At 42.1% G+C, this 21,460-nt stretch overlaps 1 protein-coding gene across 2 annotated transcripts; it reads right to left on the bottom strand.

Annotated features, from left to right (window-relative positions):
• Positions 1-11,403: 11,403 nt before the first annotated feature.
• Positions 11,404-21,450, bottom strand: LOC308102313 (P2Y purinoceptor 3-like). 2 transcript variants are annotated; one of them, XM_080451971.1, is made up of 4 exons: positions 21,197-21,450; positions 16,192-16,637; positions 15,289-15,680; positions 11,404-14,629 (listed from the first exon to the last, which is right to left on the bottom strand). In XM_080451971.1, the coding sequence occupies exons 2-4, from the start codon at positions 16,456-16,458 to the stop codon at positions 13,822-13,824; spliced, it is 1,467 nt and encodes a 488-aa protein (XP_080308097.1). In that variant the 5' UTR covers positions 16,459-16,637; positions 21,197-21,450; the 3' UTR covers positions 11,404-13,821. The 2 variants fall into 2 exon arrangements, with proteins under 2 accessions (XP_080308097.1, XP_080308098.1); XM_080451972.1 differs by lacking the exon at positions 21,197-21,450 and adding an exon at positions 20,572-20,857.
• Positions 21,451-21,460: the final 10 nt, after the last annotated feature.

Consider the following 21,460-nt stretch of genomic DNA (forward strand, 5'->3'; position numbering starts at 1 on the left):
CAGCGCTGGCTTGTACACTTGCCAAACTTCTCTCTGGTCGGCCAGGGAGCGGAGAGGGAGAGGGAGGTAGGGAGGGAGGGAGGGAGAGAGAGAGGGAGAAATAGAGACAAGCGTCAGGGAGTGAGGGGGAAAGAGGGAGAGGGGAGAAAGAGAGAGGGAGAGAAAAACCTAGGGGAATAAAATAAGGAAAGTGTGTCTGCCTGAGTAAGTTGCGTGCTTTTAAAAAAAGACAGTGACATTTGTGAGGCATTTCTGCCTGCACAGTAAAATCCTTAGTATCGCTTTCATTCCGAAGAGGAACGGAATGGACCCTTTTCGTTCCGTTTGTGCTCTCTTCGGAGTTAGGCTCTCACCACAAAAACCAGAGCACATGAGGACGGCAAAATACTTTTTTTTGTTAAAAGCAGCCAGCCTCTGGTTTTCATACAGTAAAACACACGACAAAATGCAAGAACGGGCGAGTGGAGAGGGAAAGGGGGGGGGGAGATCTTTAGGGGAAAAAAAAGAGGTTTGCACATTGTAGGAGGCTTGTCTGGTCTGTTGTGGACTTGCCAATAATGTAATTTGGTCATGAGATGAGGAGTGTGTGCTCTTTGTGCGAGGAGCCCACACAGAGAAGGGAGGGGAGCCCGTCCCCTCATCGTGGCGAAAGTGCTGCTATCAAACTACACGGTTTTACTAAACGACATGGAGGCAGTACCCCCACCCCCTACCCCCACCCTTTCCCACCTCTCCCTCTCTCTCTCTCAAACACACACACACACACACACACACACACACACACACACACACACACACACACATGTTTGTATTACTGTACTTGTGAGGACACCAAAAGTTTAGGATGGTGATTTTAGAAACGCCATTTTTTCAGTTTTTCGCCATTTTAACCCTAGCCCTTAAGCCGAAAATAGCCAATCTAAAGCTCACAATGTGTCACACTGCGATGCGTTGGGAGCTTGTATATCGCCCATTTTTGGTGCACGACACCAGCGCGCAAGCAAGTAGAAATCTGGCATAACTCCAACCTTAACCTCTAAACGTATAATCTAATCCTAAACCCAATCTGAATATTTTCCTAATTGTGAAAACCTAACTCTAAAAATCGTTTTTAATAATAAAAACAACAATTTCTATCGTTATGACCAGGAAAATTGTCCTCGAAATTTCTATTCCTCTAATTCTACTATACTTGTGGGGACATTAGGTCCTCACAAGTATAGTAATACTAAGACAGACACAGACACACTCACATACACACACAATACTGAGTGTGATACACACACATCTAGACTATATAATGACGAGGCTTTTACTCTCGGGGATGATCAGAGATATAATAAGTAGTTCACACTGCACCGCGTACGCTTAGAGGTGAAACGATTGTAGCGTTGAGCTGGCAGAGAGAGGGGGGCTTCCTCTCTGTGTCTGCACACACACACACACACACACACACACACACACACACACACACAAACACACACACACGCTGAATTTAAACGAGATACATAAAGAAAGCGGGGCCACACACTCCAGCCCAACCGACCACAAATTAATGTAATAACCTGCCTTCAAATACTTCACCCTCATTTATGATAAGAACTGAGTCGGGACCCCCAGGCGCGAGTGCACAGATGTTGTTCATTTAACTCTAGGGTCCATATGTTTACACGTGTACCTTCTCAGAGTTAAAATGTATAAATGAACACTGAGAATTTTACTGTCTGTCTGTGATGATGATGTACTAGTTTGAATCAGCCTTTATTGAAATGTTTTGCTTTACTTGGTGCCTTAACTACACTATCATAGTCATGATTATGATAAATAACAGTAATATTACTTTACCCTGGTACAAATGATCATTGACTATAACATAACTCATAGTACACACACATATTAATGCAATTCTATTTCACGGCCTGGTCCATATCACAACTTTACTGTATGATGTGATATATGAACATAGGAGATGGTAACAAAAGAACATTATTAATAGAATGTGGAATCTAGAACAGAGTAATTGCTAATGTACGAGTAGTTTAGCTTTAATTTTCCCCTGCTTTTTTCTAAATTCATCTGAATTTAATACCTTATTACAAGGTCAACTTCAAAATATGTAAGGGGAGATAGATAGCAAGGCAAGTTATTATTTATTCACCTACACCTATCTGGGCACTATATGCTACAGATGTACAGGCCTAACAGTCCTGTCATAAGCATGACACTCAAATCATAATCCCAATATGTGTATTTAAAAGCAGAAAATGTAGATTGTCCTTTTAGATGGATCCTAATTAATTGGTGATTAGATGTTAGTCTAGGTTCCCTGCTTGTTGTGTTATAGTTCACATGCAAATCTAATTCTTATTGCAAAGAAAGTGTGGGTGAGTGAATGAGTGAGTGAGTGAGTGAGTGAATGAGTGAGAAGGTGATTGAGTGAGTGAGCAAGAAAGTGAGTGAGTGAGTGAGCGAGCAAGAAAGTGAGTGAGTGAGTGAGTGAGCAAGCAAGTGAGCAAGTGAGCGGGGGGTGAGAGGGGACATGATAAAGAAACAGTACATCTACAGTGACAAAAGATGATGACGCGGCACTTCTATTAAAAAGGCGGTAGAGACGGTTGGATCCATTTTGTGTCAGTGATGAAGACTGTTGATCAGACAGTATGAAATCAAATGTCCACCATTACATAACAATACTGTATTATGATTTTATACTGCTGGCACGTCAGTGGGGAAAACCATGATCTCACGTATTTTAACAGAAACCCTCTCCATTTCAAAGACAATAAATTACACAGAAATGTAACTAATAAAGATGTTTAGTATACAGTACATACAACCTTTGTTTAAAAACAAAATGGCTTGGTTGTACACAAGTGAATAGGTGGAAGATTATGTGTTGGTCCACTGCTACGTGTGTAACATTGTAAGGTTGCAACTGGCAACTGTAACGGTTGTAACTTTAATTGTAGCAATGTAACTTTAATTGTAGCAATGTAACTTCAACTGTAACTATTGTAACTTTAACCACTTAAACCCTTTGGTTAATTTCATTGTAACTTTAACTGTAACTGATTGTAACTTTGAATGTATAATATTAACTGCAGCAATGTAACTTTAAATGAATAACAGCAACTTTAACTGCAATGTTGTGACTTTAATTGTACTGTAACACTATAACTTGACGTTGTAAGTGTTTATAACAGTTGTAATTGTAACTGTAACAACTTAACTTTAGCTGCAACATTGTACATTTAAATGTACAACACAGTAACTACTGTAACATTGTAACATATTCGATACATTTCATTGTTTTAAAAGCGTTCAGTTCAATTCATGAAGTAAAGACGGCATGAAAATCGTCGGCGTTGATTTAACACAACGGGGTCCCATTTGGCTCCATTTGTAAGCTCTAAAAGGGTTAAATTTACCCTCGGGGTTTCACGGTGTGGCTCGACACAATCTGCTGACTCCGTGTTTTTGGGGTTTATTTATTTATATATATTTTTGTCAGCTCGAGACAGCCGCTAAAAGCCTCAAAACTTTAACCCCGAGTTCCAACTCGACTGCCACAATTACAATATATTTTTTTCTGTAAGTTTAATTTACGCACAACTCGGTTTAATTCGCTTTAAAGTGTAGATACTACGCGTTATTTTCTATTAGTTCGGTTGTGGGGTGGGTGGGGTATTACACAGTAAAATCCTCAGTGTGGATTTTATCCATGTATAACTCTGAGAGGGTACAAAATGGACCCAAATGGACCCTCACGGGTCCATTTGGGTCCATTTTGTACCCTCTCAGAGTTAAATAAACGCCGAGGAGTTGCCCAGTGTTGGCTATGGAGGGGGGGCTCGGTGGGGAGGGTCTAACCCCCGGGACAGAGCTTCATGCACGGGGGTTGTAGGACGGGGGAGTGTCCGGCTCCGCAGATTCAGAACCATCAAAGCTCCGTGGAAATGCTGCGAATATGGCGAAAATAAAACTGTTCGCACACAACGTCGTTACAGCGACGTTGTGGCGTTTTTTTTTTAAATATTATAACGTTGTTTTAACGATGTATTTTAGGCTGGAAAGGAAGACATATGGGTTAGTCAGCACTCAGCAAAATGAAAAGCAAGCAGAAGCGAGAATAGGCTGAAATACTTAGTTTTTCGTCGAGTCATACATACATACACGGCTGTAAAACTGTACTTTTCCTACACGAATACATTTAAAAGTTTAATGTAAAGGGTTAATGTATCAAAAACCCGTCGAAGGCTGCTCTGAATTTTGACCAAAAAGACGAAAAACTATAAGTTAAAACAAGTTCTAAAAAGCAGAAAATGTGAATAAAATGGATTTAAAAAAAAGACGCCCTTACCTTCCAGATGATTTAAAATAAAATAAAAAATGCCTCGAGCGAAACATGAAACAGGGTTTAAATATTCCTGGTTGTAATGTCATTAATAAGGATATAAAAAAAATGTGGATAAAAATGGAGTGAAAACTAGTTTTTCTCTCTTCTCTGGCAGTGGAGGATTTGAAAGTGGCGCCAACGGCTCGAGCGAGGCGGCTCCACTACTACACACACACACACACACACACACACACACATATACACACACACAAACACAACCGTCACACACATACACACGTACGTACACACACACACGCAAAAACAACAAACGTGCGCCGAATAATTTTTCGTCAATTGAAAAATGTGCGCGTCGGTGAGCATGTTCGATCCCCGTGGTCGTTTTGTCATAATATGACTCGTGTGAATTTTAATAAATTTATTTGGTTTTAATTTGGTTGTGTCGTAACCGTCCCAGAGGCCGCGCTGCAGCACGGGACGGCGGAGCGGCGGTTGGAGTTTGAATTGAACCACAAGCAGGAAGTACACACACACTGGCGCTGCCAGCGGGGATCTGTCGCCCTCTACAGGAGCGAGGAGAGAGTGTAATAAAAATAATCATGATAAAATCTCACACACACACACACACACACACACACACACACACACACACACACACACACACACACACACACACACACACACACACACACACACACACACACACACACTTTGTAACAGAAATAATATATCAATTAAATAGCTGTAGAATACAACTCTCGTAGACGTATTTATGATTCTGACGTTTTCAATCTACGAGAGTTGTAGGGTTCACCCCATGGAGACAGGGACTTTCTGCCCCACAGACACTCCAAACATGTACAAATTGAAAATAAAGGTGCTTACCCCCACGTTCCAAATGTTAACTCTCGCTACGGGGTAGTAGTTTAATGTAATAATCCATATATTTCAATAAAGAAGTGTTTTAATGCCGTCTGTGGCCGAACGCCATTTTTTCACCCTCGTTTACTTCCTGTTTACATTGAGTGTAATTCTGGGTTTCACCAGATGGGGCGCGTCACTACCGTCCATTGGGAACTTCCGACAGAATCGGCCACAGACGGCATTAGAACACTTCTTTATTGAAAGATATGGATTATTACATTAAACTACTACCCCTTAACGAGAGTTAACATTTGTGGCGTGGGTTTAAGCACATTTATTTTCAATTTGTACATGTTTGGAGTGTCTACGGGGCATAGTGCTGAAAGTCCCTGTGTCCATGGGGGTGAACCCTACAACTCTCGTAGATTGAAAACGTAAGAATCATAAATACGTCTACGAGAGTTGTATTCTACAGCTAACATTGACATATAGGCTATTATTTGTATTATAGCAGAAAATGGTTAGCTTAACAACAGAAATCTTGTATGGCGGTCCCTCATTTTCAGCTGGGGGGTCCGCAGACAGATACATATTAATTTGAGCGTCCTTGACATGAAGAAGTTTGAGAAAAACGGATCCAAAGTCCTTTCGTTGTTATAAATTGTGTACTTGTGGAGTAACAAGGCTTAGCATAGACCAGGCCGTTTAGCTCAGTTGGTTAGAGCGTCGTGCTAATAACGCGAAGGTCGCGGGTTCGATCCCCGTAATGGCCACACAACTTTTGACATATAGGTGGAAAGTAGCGAACTTAACTACACTACAAATACTTTACTTATAACTTACTTCTACTTTACTTCATTATTTCTACAGTATAGCCTAACTTTATACATCTACTAGCCTATTACTGCATTCAGAGGCAATATTGTAGGCTACCTTTTATTCCACAAAAAACATTTGATATTAAACTTCAGTTACTAGTTAGTTTGCTTTTTTTTTAAATAACCTACAAAACCCATATTCTATACTTCAGCTATTCGAAAATAGGAAATCTTAATCTGGAAGCTCTTTTTTTGTCACCTTGCAATGTGACATGCTGTGAGCTTGTAGATCTGCTATTTTTTTTAAATGAATTGACACATTTTTAAATGTCTTCAATGAGTACTTTTACTTTTTGTAGCCTATATTTTGATGCCAATACTAAGTTACTCCCTATAACTTGCCCAATCCTGCCATGATACGGAAACGGCAAGGGTGTGTGTGCATGCATGCAGAGAGAGACATAGAAAGAGAGAAAGACTGCACGGCAACAACAATTAACAAACAGCAACAGCTGTAATAACAGTGTGCAATCATGCATGGTAAACCTTGATCCCCAATGCATGGAAGCCCCCATTACCGATTACACCTCTACGCCTACCACTGTGGGATGGGTCGCACTTCCACATAGCTCTGACTCAAAGAGTTTCTGAAATGCCCCCAGTGTTTGTATTACTTTACTTGTGAGGACGTCAACATTTTAGGATGGCATAGAAAAAAGCTGGAAAATAGCTGATCTACAAGCTCTACAAACTTGTAGGTCGTATATATTTCGATGTTTGACAACATTGCTGCAAGATAAAATAGGGAAAACTCTAACCCAAATCCCTAAACCTGAAATTTAAATGCCATGTCATCCCTAACCCTAACTCCAATTTAGCAAAATGTCTCAATCATTTAATTATTTATTTCTATAATAGCCAAAATAGCAGATCCAGAAGCTCACAATATAACAAGCAGCGCTTATAAATCTGCTGTTTTCACTCTTTGTCACAAGATGAAGTATATAGGGCTTAATTAATACTTCCAAGTCGGCCATCATACCACCCACAACCCAAAATTGCATTATAAAACAAAATGCCAGACACCAGAGGATGCGGTTAAGAAATGAAAAGTAATCTTTTTATTTTATTGTATTTGTTTATTTTCCATTTTTCATCAAGTGTTGCAGTTGCAGGGCGGAAGTCAGTTTGCTACTCCAGTGGTTTTGGTGATTTGTCTAGAGTAGCGGTCTACATCATTACACAACTGACATGAATCATTTACAATGTGAAGATGAAACACTCAGAGCACAACAACAACATGCCAGAGGTCTCTACGGTTCACTGAGTACATGCTCATCATCACAACTAACTAACGGAAGGACAAAGTATGTCTCTCTCTCACTCTCTCACTCTACATCAGGGGTTTGTGGTCCATCCATGGACCATGTGGTCCATGACCATGCATTCAGTAAGGTAGTCTTTTTGTTTCCCTTTTTTGCCAGACCCAGGGGGTCAGGCCTACATGAGGCTTTGTCTGTCCCCATTTCATCCGTATATGGACGAAAACGTTTTCTTACATGTCCCTCTTTTTGATTGGCCAAGCTTAGCGTGACGTAGTTTAGAAACCATTCAGATTTCCGGCCATTCAGATTTCAACCACTAGGGGTCTGGCAGTAGGGGTCCCCTGGTTCCCTTGTTTAATTATGATTAGGCCTATTTTTGCCGGACCCAGGGGGTCTGGCTTACATGAGGCTTTGTACCTGTTTTCTCCATACATGGGCATGGTCACTTTGTCCTTAGGCCCCAGCCATAAAAGTCTGTCCCCCTTTCGTCCATACATGGGCATGTTTTGTACCTGTTTTCTCCATACATGGGCAAAAAAACTGGTTTTGGTCACTTTGTCCTTAGGCCCCAGCCATAAAAGTCTGTCCCCCTTTCGTCCATACATGGGCATAGACACAGGCTGACACGTCATGTGAAGTCTGGGTCTGGCAGAACCAGGTCTCCTGGTCTTGTTAATAAAAAACAGTGTGGCACAAAGTATTATAAAGTGGTTAAAATGATCGTGATGCTGTATTAACTACTTTTGCTGGGGACAGCCTGGAACCCCCCCAAGGACCCCTGGAGGTCTCCGGACCTCACTTCGAGAACCACTGCCTTAGACCACAACTGTTGTTATTTGAGTGATATGAGGACGGTGGAATTAAAGACATTATCATTGTCTGTCATGATCACAGCCTCTGTCTGTGTACAGTGTGCCTCTGTTTCGTCCCTGACATGACTGTTTGCCACACTGGGTGTGCCTCTGCCCCTCTAGTCTGTCTTAAACCCTAGCCTGGCAGATTAATATTACTAGGGCTATTTTTTCTTTTTTTGGCACTGGCAGATTCGTCTGGTTTCCATGCTACCTCTCCTCCCCCCTCTCCCTGAGGCCAAGAGTCTGATTGGCCCTAAGTGCAGTCACCTGTGAGGACCAGCTGAGCCTGGTTGTGTGATGAGCTCCTCAGACTATTAAGACTGTGTTCTTCTATTTGTGTCCAGACTGTGCTGACTAGAGACAGGGGAAGAGCCATTATGAGACAGTTTATGTCAAAGTCTTGGGCACATATTAAGGGGCATGACAATATAAAGCTGGTGATGCGGCCATGTTGGGAACATGGAAGGGCCTGGAAGTTTAGCTTTGCCTGGGTGGGGGAATGAAATAGCAGAAACGGTGGGAGTGAATGAAGCAGAGTTTAGTCCAACAATAATGATCCCTGAAGTGGCTCCACATGCAGCATCAAAATTAGATTTTTATAGTATAGATGTCAAAAGGAGGGAAAGGGGTGAAGTAGATTTGGTTAATGCTTTTAATAACTATGTTGAACAAGAACACAGTGATTGTATACAGGTCTAGATACAGTCCAGATACAGGAAGGTCAGGGACAGCCTTTGTAGTTCCTGGGAACAACTGTGCAGTATATAAACGTTCATCAGATAGTCTGGGGGTGTATACAATGGAAAAGTATGCAGTGTTAATGGTATTACAGTGGGTGGAGGAGGCACTCCAAAGCTTGGAATCCTTTAGCTCAAAATGTAAGATTTACTTTATAAAGTGCTTCAGTTCAGGTGCATAAAAACATAATCCAAAGAGGAACTGAAATACAGTTTGTGTGGGTTCCAGCTCATATGGGGATTGAGGGAAATGAAGCAGTGGATGTGTTAGCCTAGGAGGCGCTAGCAAGTGAGGAGATGCAGGTAGCAATCCATATGAGCAAAGCAGAGGCGAAATCTATAATATGGAAGAATGTGTTGGCAGAACAAAGCTGGGATGGCAGAACAAAGTTGGGATGGAGAAGGAAAAGGAAGGCATCTTTATCAAATTCAAAGTGAAGTCAGTGAAAACAGTAAAAAATAGTACAGTAAGGGAAGTAGGAGAGAGGAAGTCATAACAAGATTAAGACTGGGACACATTGCATTAAATAAAACATTGCAGTTGATGGGTAAACCTCACCCTATAGAGTGATCACTGGTCCAGCATGGTTGAGTTGTATTTATTTTTCACCTAATGGATTATAGGTTTAAGTGATCACTGCCAGGAAGAGGAGTCTGTGGAGCATGCTATATGAACTGTAGTCGCTATCAAAGGGAAAGAGAGAGCATGGTGGAAGAGCTGAGGGAGGTGGGAGTTGAAGAGATTACTTTTAAAAAGATAATTAGTGCTGCAGAGGATAACACAGGGAGAGGCACAGTTTTTAGATTTATCAAAGAAACCAGTATGTGGGATAGATAATGAAAACTGTGTGTTGTTCAGTGCTGGTGTACAATAATGCAAAAAGGACGACACAAAAAGACCTGAGGGCTTGTTTCCATTGTGGTCCAAAGCCAAACAAAAATAAGTTTTACTCTTATGTACCTGTACACAAGATGTAACAATAAAGTACAACCTTGAACCTTGGGCCTATGTATTCAATTAATCAAGACATAAAGACATACAAGGCCCTGATTGTAGATTGCTTCCATGCATTTTCAGGTCGTCTCCCAGGTTGTCCTTCAATTGATACAGGTCTTCTCTTCTCTTTCTTCTCTGCCTCTGAACTTCTTGTCGATGACCTCTTGCAGCCTGTTGAGATCCGTAATTGAGGAGGCCACATCTAGAACTTAATGGTGGTTCTTCGGTCCCTCACTGCTGGCCCACAATTAATACTGGGAAATGCAATAAATACTGAAATCTGGATGGTGCTGATGTATTATGTACGGTAGCACCAGTGTGCTGATGCATGTGAATCTGTCCACTGGTTTCTTCAGCAAAGTCTTCAGGGAATTCTTGGCAGACTGGTCCTTATCCTTAGTGCTCCTTAAACCTTCAGGTTATACAGACGACTGCCGATTCCGAACTTGAGCACACGGATCCATGCTGTGAGCGAGCACTACTGCACTACGTCCCAGCTAAAGCCACCTGTTCTGTCGTCACTACAGTCATGGATGGTTGTATTCTACTGTGTGTGCTTGTGCTGCTATGTTGTGAATGTAAACTGTGGGTGTTTGTGTTAGTTAAGTGTATTGCAGTTACTAGTAAAGTCTGTCAACTGCATCATTGTTGTATCCTGGGTTTATTGTTTTGAGTTCTTGAGTCATGGCGCATTATGGGCTTATAGATCGGTTATTTTTGAAAAGCTTTAAATGGGGCTCAAGTGTTTAATGTTCTTGTGACATGATGGATTGCTCTGTAAAATATATGTAAATTAATTTCACAGAAAAATATTTTCTCATGTTTTATATTCAGCACAGTCTGGCCATAATTTTATTACACAATCAAATGAAGAGTTCATTTGTCTATGAAAAGGTACAAACAGATGTACAGGTGTATAAATATGCAGATAAACAGGACAACATTGCAGAGATTCCAGTACATACAGTATTCCAGTTTACATTCATTATGTTCTTTTGCAAATCTGGTAACAAATTCCTTTCCAAGAAATGTCTTCACCAATGTCTTTGTATAGTAAGTAACACAATTACTAAAAGGTGAAATTCAAGTCCCCTCGAGGAACCCGTGAAAGCTGCTGAAAGGAAAAAAAAGATGAAAATGTGAAATTCTGCCCTAAGTAGGGTTAAACTAGGGGTTTTCGTGATTCTGAATGCATTGCCAGCATTTGTTTTGCCATGTCCACTTTACTAGCTTGTTGGAAACCCATTGTTCATGTGTATGTATTTTGTAATTATGTTATTTGTGTTTGTGATTTTTTGTATCCTGATGACTGCTTGGCACAAAATGAATTTCCGCAAGGATAAATAAAGTATCTATCTATCTATCTAAAATAAATATTGCGTCAGACCATAGAGTATATCATTTTTGTCCAGAACTCAGACACTGTCAGAGAGATACAGACAGACATACAGACAGACCACTTAGATCAGTTTATTGAAAACATTTCCAGAAACGTTGTTTTTTGCCAGAAAAGGCAGATGCTGACAGAAAAAAAGGCCATACAAATAAATATAGCTTTGTAGGATTTGACATTTTTTACACAAACTAAAATCCTTGCTGCCAAAAGAAGCAGCTATGGTTAGTTAAATTGCACCAGCCATTTTACCTATTTATTTCCTATTAAAATACTTAGTGTAAAAAAAGGTGATAATGTCCCATTCAATGCATTGATAGCAGCCATCTCCTGTATAGCACTTTAGTAAATAAAGTAGCTCCCACCGCAATGTTTGCATTAACAGTTTCAAGAGTACTACTTTACCAAAATCAGAAATGACATGACATTTAGATGTCTATAACAAGTGTGAAACGTACCGTGCATCAAAGTGGGGTCCGGGGACCCCCAGGGGGGGTTCCAGGGGGTCCCCAGCAAAAGTAGTTAATATAGCGTCACAATCATTTTAACCAATTTAACCATATTTTATACTTTGGCTATTCAAAAATATTAAATCCTTTTTTATACAAATATATTTCATGCTGATTTTTTAAATAAAACAAAGATTAGTTGACGGTATTTAATCAAAGGGCCTATAAATTCTACACACACACACACACACACACACACACACACACACACACACACACACACACACACATACACATGCTGTCTTGGAGCAGAATTGCTTTAGATTTATTTTTAGACCCATTGGATCATAACAAGTAAGACGCGCGAACGCGGGAAGCAAACGCAGCTCGAAAATAACAATAAGAAGAATAGAAAGGAATGAGCAATTGTAGAGAAGTGGGTGGTACAGTTAAATTAGTGAGAACAGGGCCGCCACAAGAAGGCTCCGTGAAACTGTCCTCAAACTAAGGCGTTTTCAACTTGCCATCCGGCCTGAAATATGCACAAATGACATGGAATTCTTAGATATCCCAATAGATGAACTCGTGTAGATGCTTTTAGATGTGTTATTTTTGACTGTAGCTGCTATATTTCTCTCAGAGGAGTGTAATTAGTCACCCAGGGGCAGGCGGATTTCAGCCACACTGTAGTGCACTCTGAGATCTGTCAGCAGCCAATGAGAGCGTGAGTCACATGGGGGCGCGGCTGCACACAGGCAGTGCACACAATACTGCACACAGACACACAACCCGAGCACGGTTTCATAGTAAGCTCCACTTGCGAAAGTACTGGAGTGCTTGCTTTAAAAATACTCAAAGTACATTTGATTTCAGAATCGTGAAAATAACAGATCTGCAAGTGCAGAAAGTGTCACATTGTGACTCAGTTACTGTCCATCACTGCTTTATAATGAATGAAAGTGTTGTTTAGTGACATTTGATATATACAGGCCGTGGCATGACAAGGCATATAAAACACATTTCCATCTTGGTAATGTGGTTTCAGTTTGTCCTTCCTGAATAACAGTCCAACGTCAATGTCCTGACAAACCACATATTCACTTTGATTCTTCATCTGATCACAGCTGTTTGCAGGAAATAAACAAGGGCCTATCAGAGGAGCACTCCAATTCAGGTTCTAGAACTGTCCACAACCCACCAATGAGAAACAGAGTGAGTACACAGAAATGGTGCCATCTTACAATGAGCATTAGTGAGGACCAATTATATGAAGATAAGTTTGAAAATGGGTGAAGTGTTATTTTCTTCTGGAAACTCCTTCCATGCAGTCTGACATCACTCGTTCCTTTGCTCAGTCTTTCAGTCATTGACTCGCTCTACTACACCAAAGATCTTCCCTGAAAATAGCAGATCTGCTATTTTCAGCAAATGTTCGCCTCAGAATAGGGACGCTATAGTTCAAGTGGTTCCGCTTCTTTCTTTTCTTCTGGAAACCCAGTCGACCCTACTGAGCCCCAGAGGTGAAATAGTGTTTTGTTTTGTCGTAGGAACGTCATATTTATGTCATGGAGACGATTTTACGTGTGTGCATGAGATCTGCATGTTATGCCCACTGCCCACAACTTAACAACGTGGGAACGTTATCTGTATGTTGAGGCCATGACTTAATGAAGGTGTGCACACAAGATCAGTATGTACCCACAAGATCCGTATGTACATTCATTCATTCGTTGTGTGTAAATAAGAAAAAAGTCCCCCCCCCTCTATGTTACCTAGAACTGGATAATTGATTGAGATCATGAGATCAGTGACATACGCAAGGTGTACTTTTGGCTCCGCCCCTCAGCCAAAAGTACAGTACTGGCCACAACATACAGATCTCGTTACCTCAGGTTATTAAGTCAGGGCTAAACATAATATATGATGTCCCCATGACTTTAAAAAAAACTTAAAAACAACACCATTATTTAACTTCTGGGGCTCTGTTGTCTGATCTCATTCATTCATTTGTTCATTCAGTCATTGACTGTTCAATCCGCTGCATATCGTACTTTGGTCATTCCTCTGTGTATGTACACCAGAGTCCTGTTCACTTCCTTATCCTCCTTGTCGTTCACTCCTTCCCCCATCCCTCCTTCCTCCTCGTCCGCAGCCTTTCCCATCATCCTCAGCGGCCACAGCAGCGTGCCGCCGCCGCCGCCGTGTTGCGGGTGTCGGACGTCGTCCTGGCAACACGGAGCCCCAGCCTTCTCCTTGGTGAGGAAGTAAAGCAGAGCGTTGAGCCAGGCGTTGAACGACGCGAGCGGCCGGGTGATCTTGTAACACATGGACACCATGGTCATGGTGTGGCACGGCACGCCGCGCGTCACCTTGAGCACCAGGAAGATGGTCCTGGTGACGTGGAAGGGGAAGAAGCAGAGGGCGAAGAGCAGCGTGATGGTGATGATGGTCCTGATGGATTTGCGACGCCGGTGTGCGTACGGCGAGTGGGCGCCCAGGTAGATTCTCCCGGGCAACCTCGCTCCTCCTCCTGCGTTAGGCGTACCCCCTCCTCCTCCTCCTCTTCGCGTTCCCCTTCCGCCGACTACGGACCTCCCGCCTCCGTTCTCTCCTTGGTTTCGTGAGTGCAGCGTGCGGAATATGGTGAGAACCACGTGAGAGTAGCACCAGGCGATGATGGTGAAAGGCACGAAGAAGCCCAGCAGGTGGAGTATGATCCCGTACGGCACGTAATCGGAGAACTCCTTATCGATGGCGTCGTCCCAACAGTTCTGGTATAGTTCCACGCCCTCCTCCAGGGTGTCGTTACTGCTATTCATCCACGTTGGCCCGCCGACACTGTTGAATCAGAAGCAGAATCAACCTTAATGTGACATCACAGGTTTACAGGTTCACAGGTGTAAAGAAGTGGGTGATATTATTTTACGTGCAAGCTCCATCATTTGTAGTTTTCCGGAAAGGGGGGGTGGGCAGAGAGAGTTAGAGCAAGGGGAAAACATAGGAAAGAAACAGGTAAAATAAAAACCAAAGATATGCACATATACATACTGTAGAATAAAAAAGGAGCAGTTATGCACATGAGGTTAGACACACTGTAAGGTGCAGGTTAAAAAAAGATAGCAGCAGGATTGTCTCGCGTAGCCAGACAACTATTCCACAATCTCCGAATGCTACACCTACACTACACCTCCCAAAATCCGAGAGAGGAAACTGGCACTTCCGTTCACGAAAATATATTTAAAAATATCTTTACATTTTACATCTCTGCTAAGCAGCAAGCTAAATATATTTATATGATTTTCATTTATATTAGGATAAATTTGTGTGAAACGGAAGTGGGGAGGAGGCTTCACGTCCGGTTTATATTTTAATCATGATCAGAGCTTCCGAGTCCCAGACTGTATGACCGGAAGCATTTGAAAATTGTGGGAGGCAACAGTCTGGCCACGCGAGACTAGCAGCAGGAGCACTAGAACGGTATAGACTTAAAGTCTTACCTGCTGGTGACATAGCTGCTGTTGTTCGACATTCGCCCGAGACCCGGTCCGCCGGTGGCGTCGTTTCCGCCCCGCGTCACGTGGCCGGTCTGCGCGAAGCGGAAGATGGGGCAGGTCAGGGCGAACACCACGCCCCACACCAGCACGCACGTCCACTTGACCGCCCGCTTGCTCTCCAGGGTGATGGTCCTCATGGGGTGGCAGATGCCCAGGTAACGGTGGACGGAGATGCAGGTGAGGAAGAAGATGGAGGCGTAGAGGTTGAAGTAGAACAGGAAGCGGACCAGGCGGCACATGAAGTCCCCGAACACCCAGCGGTCGCGCATGATGTAGCTGGCCACCAGGAAGGGCAGCGACAGGCCGTACATGAAGTCTGTGGACGCCAGGTTCACCTGTTATGGAAATGATGAATAAGAACGTATAAATGTTATTAGGACTGTAACTATCGATTATTTTGGTAGCGATTATTCGAGAAGCATGTATGTTTTAAAATAATTTCTATGTTAATCGATAATCGATGTTAAACAATTATTATAGATTTTCTTATCTGAACTGAGCAGTCTGATTAACCACTTAAGCCCTGTTTAATACTTCATCATAAAAAAACGATAATAGCAGATCAAATTTTCATCACATCGCAACACGTGAGCTTGTAGATCTGCTATTTTCACTATGTAATTGTTTCAAGTGAAATTTTCATTTGTTTCCCCAAAGTCTATTATTTTAGAATAGAGTAGGCATCACCAATTAAAAGCACCCATAATGGATTAAACACAAAAAAGCAGAAACGTGTTTCCATTATCCATTACAAAAAACACACAACAGAGACTATACAGTACAAGCAACCATACAAAAACACAATTGGTTAAGATCAATTAACTGTTGCTCCACTAATTCACAGACCATGTAGATGAGGGAGGCGTTCCAGCGCTTGGTGCGTCTGAAGGATCGGTACAGAACCACCGAGTTGAGGCTGATGCTGAAGACGAAGGTGAAGGAGTAGCAGATGGGGAGGAAGATGTACTTGTACGACTCATCTATGCTGCAGGAGGTGGCTGGAGGAGGAACGGAGGAGGGAGGAGATGAAGATGAAGAAGATGAGGAGTTGAGGAGAACGTGGAGGATGGTGTCCAGGTGGTTCGGAGGAGCCGGTGCGTCTATGGGAGCCATGGCGAGAGGGATTCAGAGGCTCTCACGGGCTTGGGACTTTCCACGGATGGTGTCGTGGTGAACTTCCTGTTTCATCTTGCCCTCACATGGCGTCTCGTTGATCTGCGATCTGTTCTGAATGACCTGGAATCCTCGATTGGTGGATTTATGATGGAACACCTCTGCTAGAGTATATTCATCTGGAGAGAGAGAGAGAGAGAGAGAGAGAGAGAGAGAGAGAGAAAGAGATTTATAATCATTATTTGACTTTGTGTTTTTTTATGTGAGTTAAATTTGGTCTTGATAAATTGTCCTGCAAAAGCAGATTGTTTTGGAAATGTCAGGCCACATCAAAACTCAATCATTGGGTCCGATGCCGATCCCGATTTTGGAGAGTTCTTAACCACCAGGTTACCCATGTCTCGGGGGTAACAGTTCAACAGTTTAACAGATGAAGTGGGGCCTGGCAGACAGATGCGAGTGCACCCACCTGTGCCCTGTACAGTATAGACCACCATCGGATGCTGGTCTCTTTGGTGTGGGACCTGTGACAAGGGCGTGGCTGCGCGACATTGAGCTGGACATCTGATGATGATACACCAAACATAGCCACTTCATCCTGGGAGATCCAGAGGCGTTCCAAAGGCCAGAGTGGAGATATAATCCCCCCATCTGGCCCTTGGTCTGCCCTGCATGGGGTCTCCTTCCAGTGGGACCTCCCTAGGGAGACGCTCATCCGTATTAGATGCCCGAACCACCTAAACTGGTTCCTTTCCATGTAAAGGAGAAGAAGTACTCCAAGTCTATCCCGGGTGACTGAACTTCTCACCCTATCTCTAAGGGAGAAGCCAGCCACACATCTGAGAAACCTAATTTTGTCCGCTTGTATCCACGATCTTATTCTTTCAGTCATTACCCACATTTCCTGACCATGGTCATTTTTGTACACTCGTAAAGTTAAATCAAAGTTCAGGATTGTTCGGGGTAAAAGGGCCCTGACCCGCCCTCTTCCTGTCTCTCTGACCATTAACTGCCACCTTGCACAACCTCCACACACACACCTCCAGTGTGTGTGTGTGTGTGTGTGTGTGTGTGTGTGTGTGTGTGTGTGTGTGTGTGTGTGTGTGTGTGTGTGTGTGTGTGTGTGTGTGTGTGTTGGTGCGTGTATGTGTGTGCACATGTGTATGTGTGCGTGCGTTCATGCGTGCGTGCGTTCGTGCGTGTGTGTTCCCAGGTTGTGTACAGGTGTATAGTGCTGAATCAGGTTGTTCTCACATCATTAACCCAGCAATAAGTAACCACACTTCCCCTGATGACTCTTCATCATCTGTTCCTGTGTCTACAACATCATTGTTTAGGCCACGCCTCCAGCCCCCACGCCATTGGAATTCTGGGAACTCATCACACTTCACCAAACAAGCACATCTATCACCTCATTGAGAAACATCTGAGAGCAACTGCACATTTTGTAGCTAGTAGATAGGACCCCAGCTGCAGTCCAAAGGTACAGCCTTTAAAGCTGTCCTACCTACTATTGTGTTTATGAGCTTCAGACAGTACTACTTGTCGTCCAGTAGGTGTCGTACCAGACACCTACCAGGGTCTGAATGTTTCAATAGATGAGGAGACTACCTCCAATCACAGTAGTTATATCACATCTAGAGCTCGGGCCGATACGCGGCCCTCACACCTACGACGCATTGCCGATCCGACCTATATATGTCTGAGTCATAGTGTCGGGGTCTTTGTCAGAGTGCATAGCAGTCGGATCTGTGGCTCTGGACAACCGTATCTCCATTTATGCCTAGGCATATCGGGTTTGTTTACATGTATGTGGCATGCCTATATATGGGCGTATCAGGTTTGTATAATGGTTATGTCTGAGTCAGAGTGACGTCTGGCTGGTCCTCCCTTAAGCCAATTTTAATATATCAATATACTCTATCCTGTCCTCTATATGCTGCTGAGGACTCCTTGCTGTGCAATATTTCGGTCTCATTATGAACTGACAATGATTGTATTAGTGGTATTTTAGTATTCTTTTAACTAGGAGTAGTTTTAGTTAAGCCAGTGGAACGGAATTTCGTTCAATTATGCATTTGTATTGTTGAATGACAATAATAGCTATGAATACGCACATATGCAGCAACTCTACAGATAGAACACAGTGTGTTCTGAGGGGCTGACAGGAGACATGGATCAGCTATTAGGACATCTCATTTTGTCACTTAGTGTCATGTTCATCCTAGAACACTGGTTCTCAACACGTGGTCCGAGGACCCCCGGGAGTCCTTCAGAAGTTATGGGTCTGTAACTCCGAGAGTTAAATGAACACTGAGGATACTACAGTGTAGAGTATCAGAGATAAAAAATGGTATCAAATGGGGGTCTGTGGCCTATAATGCATATCAAACTTCAAATGAATAAGTCGCTGGCTAACTGCCTTTCTCAGTCTATTAAAGGGGATATTTTCTGGTTCAAACTAAAAGTTTATTGTTAAAAAAAATGTTGTAAAAGACTATATTTTCTCTGTCGGGTGGAAACCTCATATGTCCAAAACTGTTACTTTTCAGGATTTCAGACCCTATTGAAGGGTTAGACTCGGATTGCTATTGGAATATAAGAGCTATTTGACACTAATTGTATAAGTAAATAAATAAGGAATTAAGTAAGTAGGCCTAAGTAAGTAAATATATAAATAAATAAAAAATCACCTACTGCACCTTTTAATTGAGCATTTATAAATGTGAACATGCTTCTCTCATGTTAATCATGTGTGATGTCATTCAGGCTGGTTGTTGACACAGTGACAGCAGGTGGCTTTTCCAGGGACATGGGTATGTATGTCATCTGCCTGGAAGAAGTAGGCTACTCACAGCTCTTACTGGAGTAAAAGTACACATGCATCAATGTGGAAATAGCTACTCTGTTCTACAAGTACAACTCTTACATTCAAAATGTGAGTATAAGCACAAGAGTATTTGGATCCAAATAAAGCAGCAAAAGTAAAAGTACTCAGTGCAGAGGGCCCTACTTCAGAATAATATTATCTTATTGTGTTATGTATGAATGTTGCAGCCAGTAGAGTAGGCTGATTTTAATTACTTTATATATACTGACTGTAATCAATTTAATCTATTATAATACATCCTAGTGTTGGCAGATGACACAAAAACAAGTCCTTTGCTCCATTACCTTATTGCACAAGACGTTGTTTTACTGTTATGTTGGCCCGTGTTTGATAGTGTCTGTCTGTGTATTTACAGTACACAGTCTACAGCTAAATGTGGTAACACTTTCTACGAATTCCATGTCTATAATACAAACATACTTACACTGCCTTATAATTACACTGCAATCATCATGTATTGTAAAATTGTAATATTATTATAATGCACTACAACTATGATAATTATTATACACTATGATCCCGGCCTCTGTGAGTGACCAGTAATTATGAAGTATTACACATACGGGACATTACAAGTTATTATTGTTTTAAAGCATTGTGAATATTTATATTATTGTGCTTATAATTATAATTATACATTATAATGCATTATATGTTTACAATGCATTATATACATGGGATGCATACCCAAAAAGGTTCACATGTTGTCATCAACACTTGTAGACTACTTTTCCTCCCACATTTATAGTCAATAAACCTTCCATTTTACAAATTACTGACAACTATTTTGGTTCTCTAGAGTCTATGTCTCTATGGGATCAAAAATAAATACATGTATATATCTATAAATACCTATATCTTCCAAATGTTCATAAAACATTGAACAATATTTATTTTCGTCATTGGTGGTATTAGTTTTCAACATAAGTTCAGCATAGAACACTTTACCTAAAAACCTTGACCTACAGTAACAGTAAAATCCTCAGTCCTCATTTATCAATTTGTAACTTATTGGTCTGTAACTCCCAGAGTGTACAATGTAACCATTTGGTTACATTTGTACACCCTGGAAGTTATAAGGACCACATTATGAACCACTACAATAACAGGGTAACTTTGATTTAAAAAAAGCTTTTAATCAAAACAGCAGGCTGTCAGACGTGTGCTGTAAATGTATCCAGGCAGTAAATGCACCTGTATCTATAAATAAAACTCATAAATACCTCAATCACTGTAGTCTGCTGCTGCTGCTGCCAAACTGGACTGTACCTGGAGATGTAAACAGCCTCCTGTCTCTCTGTTTCTGTCTCTCTCTCTCTGTCTGTCTCTCTGTCTGTCTGTCTGTCTGTCTGTCTGTCTGTCTGTCTGTCTGTCTGTCTGTCTGTCTGTCTGTCTGTCTGTCTGTCTGTCTGTCTGTCTGTCTGTCTGTCTGTCTGTCTGTCTGTCTGTCTGTCTGTCTGTCTGTCTGTGTGTGTGTGTGTGTGTGTGTGTGTGTGTGTGTGTGTGTGTGTGTGTGTGTGTGTGTGTGTGTGTGTGTGTGTGTGTGTGTGTGTGTGTGTGTGTGTGTGTCTCTCTCTCTCTCTCTCTCTATCTGTCTCTCTCCATCTCTTCCTCTGTCTCTGTCTCTCCGTCTCTCTCTTTCTCTGTATCTGTCTCTGTCTGAGAGAGACAGAGACAGAGACAGAGACAGAGACAGAGACAGAGACAAACACAACTCAGAGGCCCAGAACCTAGACAAACATCTTTCTTAACTTCACTCTGACTCTCATGTATTGACATGGAAAACACCAGTCTTGTGTTTTTCGTACTTAACACCTTTAATTACAAAAATACTTTCAAACTTCTTACCTGTAGAAGACAACAGAAGTCAGAGGTCAAATCATCAAGTCTCCCAAAAAAAAGCTGTATAGGAAAATTGACGTTGGAGTAACAAATCGATCAGATGATATGGGTGATCGATGAGGTTTGTTCGACCTTGGGAAACGGCGTGCCCATGAGTTGGGGATTGATCATGGATGACCTTGAGCGTACGTGTGATCAGAAGATCTGTAGCGGTGTGGAGGCGACCGCCGCGTCCTCAACCATCCAACCGAAGCCTGCGGTTTCCATGGT

Source organism: Gymnoscopelus braueri, assembly GCF_963280865.1.
Source record: "Gymnoscopelus braueri genome assembly, chromosome: 15".
NCBI lineage: Eukaryota > Metazoa > Chordata > Actinopteri > Myctophiformes > Myctophidae > Gymnoscopelus > Gymnoscopelus braueri.